Source organism: Anastrepha ludens, chromosome 6 (genome assembly GCF_028408465.1).
Source record: "Anastrepha ludens isolate Willacy chromosome 6, idAnaLude1.1, whole genome shotgun sequence".
NCBI classification, from domain to species: Eukaryota; Metazoa; Arthropoda; class Insecta; order Diptera; family Tephritidae; genus Anastrepha; species Anastrepha ludens.
In genome coordinates, this window is record NC_071502.1 from 116,442,792 (window position 1) to 116,452,367 (window position 9,576).

The window sequence follows — 9,576 nt, forward strand, 5'->3', positions numbered from 1 at the left end:
AATTTTAAATTAGTTAACAAATAATTTTTTTTCACAAATTTTTCGTTTTTAGTTTAAGTGTTTAATTTTTTTATCAATTTCTTTCCTCTTTTTATTTTTTCATAAAAAATGAAGTTTAATATTAAGAAAATATATTAAAATTTTCTTTACAAAAAAAAAAATAAATATTTTATTATACAAATTTAAAAAGAAAAGTAAAAAAAGTTAAATGAGAAAATGATGTTTATTATTATGAAAAAGTATTAAAATTTTCTGTTGAAAAAAAAAACAATTTATTTTATTAGATAAATTTAAAAAGAGAAGCAAAAAAAAATTAAAGGAAAAACTGTAATTGTTTTTCTAAATATTTGTTTTCTGGACTTGAACGCTTTAAGTTCCACATATTAAATATTTTTTTTTTATTAATTTTTGTATACAAGATTAAACAATTTTTTAAACCATCCTATAACTTTTGTTTACAATTTTCTGTACAAATTTACAAATTAAAAAGGAAATTATTAAAAGGCTTTTCTTCTTAATTTTATTGCTTTAATTTTTATAAATGTATAATAACTTTTTAACCTTAATTAGTTAAAAAGTTAGTTAAAAATATTTTTTTTTTCAGAAAATTTTTCGTTTTAGTTTTAATTTTTAACTGTTTATAAATTGGTTCCTATTTTTTATTTTTCTATTAAAAATTATGCCTATTATTATGAAAAAATACCAAAGTTTTCTTTTGCAAAAGAAAAGTTAATTTTATTACAAAAATTTAAAAAGAAAATTAAAGAAAAATTATAATTTTTGATCAAATTTTGCCTCTTTGATTTGAATGCTTTAAGTTCTACATATTAAATAGTTTTTTTTTTACTTTTGTATAAAAGATTTAAACCATTTTTTGAACCAGCCTTTAATTTTTGTTTTCCATTTTCCCTACAAATTTACAAATTAAAAGGAAATTATTAAAAGGCTTTTCTTCTTAATTTTATTGCTCCAATTTTTATAAATTTGAAAACAAATTATCCAAACAGAAAAATTAAAAAAAAATTTAAACTTTCTTTCTTAGTTTTAATTTAAATAAATTTAATTTAAATATTTTATTAAAAAAAAATATTTTTGTGTAAAGATTCGTTATTATGTAAAAATTATTAAAGTGTTTAAAGCAAATTTTTATTTATTGTTTTGTATTTTTTTATTTTTATTTTAAATTAAAGAACAAAGAATTATTAAGAACTTTTTCTTAATTGAGTTTATTGTTTTAATTCTTTGTAAATGTAAATTTTTTATAAATATTCAAAATATAAGAGAAGGAATTATATTGTTTTTTTAAGTTTTCTTTTTAATTTTTATAAGTTTTAAGTCTTTTTATTTTCGTATAAAATATTAGACAATTTTATTACCATTTTTAACAAATTTTTAATTTCTGGTTTTCTTTATTATATACAAATTTAAAAATTAAAGAAAAAAGCATAAAGTAATAAAAAAATATTTAAAAAATTATCTAAGATTTTTGGTTGTTAACTTCAATTGACTACTCAAAGCTGAGTAAAAAACGTGCGTAACACCGTTTATAAGATGAGTTTAGAAATTTTTTTACTTAAATTATTTATTTTAATTTTTTGCATAGCACTATTTTTGTAATAGAATTTGTGGTAACAAAATTTTGGGGACTTTTCAAAAACATACAAAAAAAAAAAAACAATTACTATTAAAAGCAAAGAGTTTTCAGATATTTATGTAAATATTTGAACTAAACTGTTAATCGATCTTGAAGCTCTCGTTGAAAATCATCTCATGAAAATCTACACAAATGACCGAAAAACTGGCGAGTTTTCTCTTTTTGAATCCGAACTCATATTCTCTATCCTATATTTTCCACGCACATGATTTGCTTTTTCTAATTTTCGTACAATCATTTGGAACAACTTGAAAAACAAATACAACTATTAACTTTCACGAAAACGTACAATAAAACAGCAAACATTTAAAAAGTAGAAATAAAAAAAGAAAATTCAAAATTCAATAAGAAAAAAAACCAATAATGATAAGCGAAGAAAAATAAAAATGCAATAAAAATCACACATAAATATAATGACAGTGGCAATGGAGAATAATACGCTGATACACGCGCTGACAGGCACTTTTAAATTTACAATTGGCCCTCATGAGCAACAAAAACGAAGTTGTTGGTGCACTTTTGCACATTGCTATTTCATACCCTACAGTCATTCATTTGTACTGTAAGTAGCTGCAGTTGAACTTTGTGTGAATCGCGCAGTGGCGGCTGACTGACTACCTCTTTTATGTCTACTATATTTTACAGTAATTCAAAATTCACGAGTAGCGACAAACATACTCGTACATACATATATACATACGCTGAAGCGTGCGAAATTTTGCACGATTACGATTTTACGATTTTTCATTTGTTGCGAAAAGCGAAAATTGTGAGCACATGAAAATATAAACATATTTTTGTGAAGAAAATTAAAAATAAATAAAAAAAATTAAAAAATTGCATGAAAATATTACTTTAACGCACTAGTGGATGAACGTATTCGCATAATACAAAGTGCGATTTTTCCTATTATTTTTTTTTAATATTATTTTATATTATATTACTATTTGTTTTTTATATTGTTTTCTTGTATGAGATAAAAATGTTAGCCGAATGTTGAGCATTTGATTAATTTTTGTTGTTATTTGTCCAGAAGCTGCTGTTGGCATTGCGATCTCTAATTGATAGTCCACTTGAGTGCTTACTATCTAACTTAAAGGCATGTTAGGTGATTCAAAATAAAAATAATATAAAATACCAGCTGAAAATATCAACGAATGTCTGCCGACAGTTCATAATCAGAAGTTATTCCCCTAATTTATCAGCCTAGGTAACCTCGTCGTGTGACTTCTTTAACCTGATGTTGGAGAGCATCGTGCGAGCCGCAGAACTTAATCGCTCAGGCACAATTTTTTATAAGAGCGTGCAATTGCTGGCGTATGCCGATGATATTGACATCATCGGCCTTAACAACCGCGCTGTTAGTTCTGCCTTCTCCAAACTGGATAAAGAGGCAAAGCGAATGGGTCTGGTGGTGAACGAGGACAAAACGAAGTACCTCCTGTCTTCAAACAAACAGTCGGCGCACTCGCGTATCGGCACCCACGTCACTGTTGACAGTTATAATTTTGAGGTTGTAAAAGACTTCGTCTATTTAGGAACCAGCATTAACACCGATAACAATGTCAGCCTTGAAATCCAACGTAGAATCTCTCTTACCAACAAGTGCTACTTTGGACTAAGTAGGCAATTGAGTAGTAAAGTTCTCTCTCGACGAACAAAACTAACACTCTACAAGACTCTCATCATGCCCGTCCTAACGTATGGCGCAGAAGCTTGGACGATGACAACATCCGATGAAGCGACGCTTGGAGTGTTCGAGAGAAAGATTCTGCGTAAGATTTTTGGACCTTTGCACGTTGGCAACAGCGAATATCGCAGACGATGGAACGATGAGCTGTATGAGCTTTACGACGACATAGACATAGCGCAGCGAATAAAGATCCAGCGGCTACGTTGGCTGGGTCATGTCGTCCGAATGGATACAAACGCTCCGGCTTTGAAAGTATTCGATGCGGTACCAGCTGGTGGTAGCAGAGGAAGAGGGCGGCCTCCTCTGCGTTGGAAAGATCAGGTGGAGAAGGACTTGGCTTCACTTGGTGTGTCCAACTGGCGCCGGTTAGCACGAGAAAGAAACGACTGGCGCGCTTTGTTAAACTCGGCCAAAATCGCGTAAGCGGTTATAGCGCCAATTAAGAAGAAGAAGGTAACCTCGTATATTTATTCCTTTTACTCCATAGTGAAGCATAGGGCCACATATGTATGTATGTGCGCAGCCTTAACTACAACAAAAGACTTTCATAACACGGTTCCACTACAGCGGTATGTGTGCTCGTCCACCTATGAGTGCCAGGCTTAACCAGGCTCTCTAGCTATTTCATTTACTTTTTATTTATTTGTTTTCTGTTAGTTAAAATGTTAAATTTATAGAAAACGTAAGAGGTCTTAAGTTTAGTAGTATAATTTTAAGTTATCTATTCGTATAATAGCAATAAAAGCAACGTAAATTCGTCTTCATTTGTGTGGTTAGCAAGTACCTATGTATGCGCACATATGTATAACCAAGTGCAGGTGCCGCTGAGAAAATTTTTTGAGAGAGTTGAGCATTTTTTCACACACAGCGAATTCAACGCCAATTCCATTCTATTCAAGAGCATTTTATAGTTTTTTGAACTGAAATGCAAGCTCCTTAAAGAGCTTCCAACAATGATATAATTTGGTTGAAAAGTTCAATAAAATCGTCCTCAACTTCATACACTCATTCCAATAATCCTCCATTAATTTTATATCACTTCTCCAATCCACTTTGTGGAAGCTTTGTGCAAAATATAGTTCCCCTGATTTTTTTGTTGGAATGTCAACGAATGCGGCCAAATTTCCGAACAGTTTTCCTATGTACATATGTATAATTCTTCATGTAGAATATGAAGTTGAGTGCCGAGTGTTGATCCGAGTGCCGAAGACGAACTATGCTTTAGCAAGCCAATGCGTGCTCTCACGTATCGGTTCACGCAAGACAACTCTTGAACATTGAAAAGATTGAATTAGCCGCTTTACAGCCCTGATTTGACACCTGTTGATCTCTTTTTGTTACCAAACATCAAAAATAAAAGCGAAGTTAGCTACGTAACGTTAGTTAAACATAGTTTTTTTGACGTGATAACGTCTTATAATTCGATTGAACAGGCTGCACGCACGAAAAAATGTGTCGTTACCTTGCTCATTAGTGTTACCTTGCTCATTGCCGTTACCTTACTCATTTGTCGTTACCTTGCTCATTGCATTGAATGAACTGCAAGCGAAAGCGCGGAACGAACGACAAAGCAAACGAACGGCAACGTTCCACACCTTGCTCTCTCCTACTTAAGTGAGCGTATATGTGTATGTATATGCGCATATGTACATATATAAATTCACTTATTTGTATTTGCATATGCCTTCTTATTGATTATTATTAATTTGATTTACTTGAAGAATTTAAAATAAAACCAAGTTTGTGAATAATACCCGTTGTTTTAATGTTATTATTATTAATTTTTTTATTATATATGAAAGAAAAAATGTATGGTAATATTTACCACATACCTTATAAGATATGTTGTATAGTAATATATGTATATAAATATGCATATGCATATACAATTTCGCGCAATTTTCAAAAAGAATAAATCTATATGTAAAGATGCATACAAATCATATGGACATATCATATATACGAATCTATTCCGTTTGCAATTGCAATGCCTTCTTCCTGTGTGCATGGTAATGAACCAGAAATGGTTGAGAATAGGACGATGATAGAAAAAATAGGAAATGAAAGGGAGTGTTTCAAGTGTAATGTGTCTTGAGAAAGTCAAATCGATGATGATGCCTCTTAGTGTTGTGGATTTATTAACGTCTGATGCACAATCGAAATTGAAGATATCTTTCATGAATTTGATAAATGTTTCGTCATTTTTCACGTTTGTGTAAATGTAACTTGACCTATTCCATTGCAATTCCATTTACCTCCTCCTCTATATCCATACAAAATATCTATGAAACAAATAAAATTAAAATTTTGTTTTGAAAATTGCAACCATTCCATCAACATTTTCTTATGACGTTGTCACGTTAAACTATCGTCAGTAAACCGACTTTACAGACAACCTCTTTTCTACTTATTTTTCTTATTTTTTGTAATTTATTTATTTAGTATCAGCAATTATACGCTTAGTCAAACAAACAATATTATATATTTCATATTGGTGTTGTTGCTTTTTTCGTTATCATTTTACTACGTGGCCATTCTTCAACGCTTGCATGATCACGTTTCAACTCTGAGCCCCATCGATGCACCGATGTCCTTTAAATATTTACCATTTCTTATGAATTTGTTTTGCTGATAAACCTTCAAAAACAAACATTTTTCTCACTGCCAATTCTCGGTTCGTTCCATTGTGGAAAAATACGCTGACACGTGAACTTCAAATAGCTTATAAGCAAAACAGGAATTAACAAATCGAAATAAAAATTGTTGGGTGCGCAAATGACAGAGAAATATTAAAATGGCGTATACATTTTGATTCCTCTACTGGTTAATAAATGTCGCTCTTAATACTTTTAAGCCAATCTATACATTACACTAATGTTTTTTAATAGAGTGAGCAAACCTTGCTAAAATTTGAAGTACAGATTTTACACGCTGAAGATGAAGCAGACAAAGTTACTAGTATTCAATGGAAGCAGGGAAATGATAAGAATTTTTTGAGAATTTCTTCCTAACACTATTTGTTCACTCTCTACGGTGCACTGTTAATATGCCAATGTGAGTAAAGAGTATCCCAATATGGCATACGAAGTTAAAGAGAGCAGTTTACACAGCTTTAACAAGTTAACAGAAATTTAAAATGTAGTCGAGTTTGTGTGCGTACTGTGAAATTAAATTTCACTAACATTATCTTCGTTTACATTGCATATTAATTGAATCAGTAGACTTCATAAAGAAATGTATATGTATACGTAAATCGTTCAATGATAACTTCGGACAGTTAACATGCCTAGAGCACAGATTTTTTTATTTTATTTTTTTGATTATTCAAACTGGAGGTAATTATATAGTTAACAGCCCGTGTGCGAAAATGTGCCAATAGAGATACCAATGGCGCGTTTTGGTCCCGATATTAATATTCCGAAAACGGTGCGCAATTTTTTTTAACCGTTCAAAAGTTATTAACAAAAAAATAGTTTGTTAAAATTGCAATTTTTTATCACTAATTGCATTTTACATTGTGGTTGTTGAAATAATTACAATATATAGCAAGATATTTTGCTGAAAATATCAAGAATACAGTGTATACATTCTGTCAAAAAAAAAAATCAGGAATTGTTCATTTGAAAAGCGCGCGTTACACATAAGTCTAAATTTTTTTTGCTGGAATGTTGGTGCAACTGTCCTCTGTAGTATCGCTGAGTTTGAGCGTTATCTATCAATGAGCTTTTTTTGGCATTTAAGTATATCAGACAACCTCAGGAGTGCTCTGCGATTTTCACTATGGATAAAAATATCGAATAAAGAATTTGTCTTAAATTTGGTATGTTTGAATGGAATTTCGTATGCCGAATCGTTGAAAATGTTGCAGAAAGCCTATGGCGAATGTACTTTATCAAAAACACGGGTCTACGAGTGGTATAAGGCCGCGCAGTCATGAAAGATTTTCGCCGATCTGATCGCCCATCAACGTCTGCAACGGATGAAAACGTCGACAAAGTCAAGGAAATGGTGCTGGAAACCATCATTTAAGTTTGAGGGAGGTAGCTCGTGACCTTAGCGAGTCTCACAAATCAGTTCGCAACATTTACACCATCGTGACGACGCGTGGCTGCTCGACTCGTTCCAAGAGAGTTGAATTTCTTTCAAAAAATTCATCGGAAGAAGGTGGCCGAAGACAAGCTTGGGCAAGTGAATTCGGACCCAACGTTGCTCCAGCGCATCATAAACAGGTCATGAGACGTGGGTATATGAATTTGACATGCAAACCAGTCAACAGGCGGCTGAATGGCGCTATGCACGTGAGCTGAAACCCAAAAAACCACGTCAAAGTCGGTGAAAAGTAAAAGTCATGCTAAAAAATATTATTCGTAAGTTATGCGACGTTTGAAAAAGAATGTGGAAAGAAAACTCATGGATCTTGCACTATGCAAACGCTCCGTCTCACAAGACTCATTTTGTGAACTCTTTTTTGACCAAAAACTCGACAAATATCATCAAAGAACCACCGCAACTTTGACTTTTTCCTTTTCCCAAAACTTAAATTGCTACACCGCGGACGCCGCTTTGAGCCGATAGAAGTCGTTAAGGAAAATTCACTAATCATTGGCATATGTGTTTTGCTTCGAATGGAGCCTTTTTGGAAGGCGGCAAAATAAATTTTGATGATTAAACAATTATTTTGGGTTGTATCGAACAATTCCCGGTACTTGTTTGACAGAATGTTGCCTAATGCGGCAATTTGGTGTGTTATTCTTATCTCTTTTGCGCGTCATAAGTACAACTAACTTTTGCAAAATATTTACTATAAAAGCAGTCCAAAATGTGCACTTCAATCATAAGTTTACTACAAACACTTAAAACACGCGCCAACGGAACCAATCAACGAAAACTAATCAACATGAAAGTGGTTGCTTTCTTCATGCTCGCCTTGGTTTTGGCGGCTCCAGCATTGGGTAAAACTTTCGATCGCTGCTCGCTGGCTAAGGAGATGTATGCTCTCGGCGTACCAAAAGATCAATTGGCCCGTTGGACTTGTATTGCTCAACGCGAAAGCTCTTTCCGTACCAACGTCGTCGGTCCAACTAATTCTAATGGTTCCAACGATTACGGTATCTTCCAGATCAACAATAAATATTGGTGTCAGCCTGCTGATGGACGCTTCTCCTATAACGAGTGTAATTTGAGCTGCAATGCACTGTTGACCGATAACATCGCAGACTCTGTGAAATGCGCGCGCAAGATCCAAAAACAGCAAGGTTGGACTGCTTGGTCCACCTGGAAATACTGCAATGGTGCGCTGCCCAGCATTAACGATTGTTTCTAATTGGATTTGTGATGTTACATTGCTTGGCTGTTAAATAAATTTCAATTATATGCAAGTATTGAATGTGTTTGTGTGTGTTTTTTCCTGTAGACTTGTGACTTTTTCATAGCCTTATACAATTCGAATCCACATAAGGTGATTCCGCTGTAGCAGCTGATTTGGTCTCCGGTTTCTTTTCGGAAAATCTGGTCATACCGCAACTTAAAGCGGTTGATTCTGAGTGCTACACAACTAATTGCTTGCCAGAAATTTTCCGTGAATTAAGGAAAACCAACCGCCGATGACGATTCATGCGTCGCCAAGCCGATGCGAGCTCTCACGTATCGGCTCACACATCCTTATTTCACACCCATTGATTTCTTGTTGTACCCAAACATCAAAAATAAAAGCGAGGTTAACTATTAAACTGCGCGAGAATGAAATTTGTTAAAAACATTTTTTTCCTAAAATACTGTAACAAAAATTACTCCATTATTTGTCTAAAAATGTTTTTTTTATTTTTTTTTATTTTTGTATTTATTTTTTTCCGTGCATGAAACACCAAAGGATAGAAAAAGTTTTTTCTATTAGCTGTCCGTCGTCGGCAGGCAATGGCAAACCCCCGAGTGTATATTTGCCATGAAAAAGCTCCATAAAAGCTTCATAAAAACCATTTGCCGTTCGGAGCTGGCTTAAAACTGTAGGCCCCTCCATTTGTGGAACAGCATCAATATGCATACCACAAATAGGAGGAGCTGGCGCCTCGAAATCCACAACTGAAATCTCTTGAATAAAAATTTATCACTAATTTATTGAATTTAGTCAAAATTAACTAGCGCTAAAAGAAATACGCTAAAACTTGGCCTTGTGAGTAATAAGTAAATATTATACCTAGAATTTTGCTACGATTAGGCGGTTAGCAAGTGT

At 33.1% G+C, this 9,576-nt stretch overlaps 1 protein-coding gene across 1 annotated transcript; it reads left to right on the forward strand.

Annotated features, from left to right (window-relative positions):
* The first annotated feature begins 6,719 nt into the window (after positions 1 to 6,719).
* LOC128868411 (lysozyme 1-like) lies at positions 6,720 to 8,728 on the forward strand. The gene is made up of 2 exons (XM_054110478.1): positions 6,720 to 6,773; positions 8,161 to 8,728. The coding sequence occupies exons 1-2, from the start codon at positions 6,735 to 6,737 to the stop codon at positions 8,668 to 8,670; spliced, it is 549 nt and encodes a 182-aa protein (XP_053966453.1). The 5' UTR covers positions 6,720 to 6,734; the 3' UTR covers positions 8,671 to 8,728.
* Positions 8,729 to 9,576: the final 848 nt, after the last annotated feature.

Excerpts from the sequence above, each read along its gene's own strand:
- LOC128868411 (XM_054110478.1), top strand. The coding sequence starts at position 6,735 with ATGGCGCGTTTTGGTCCCGATATTAATATTCCGAAAACG. Across the intron at positions 6,774-8,160 it reads ATATTAATATTCCGAAAACG|TCCAAAATGTGCACTTCAAT; the intron begins GTGCGCAATTTT and ends CTATAAAAGCAG.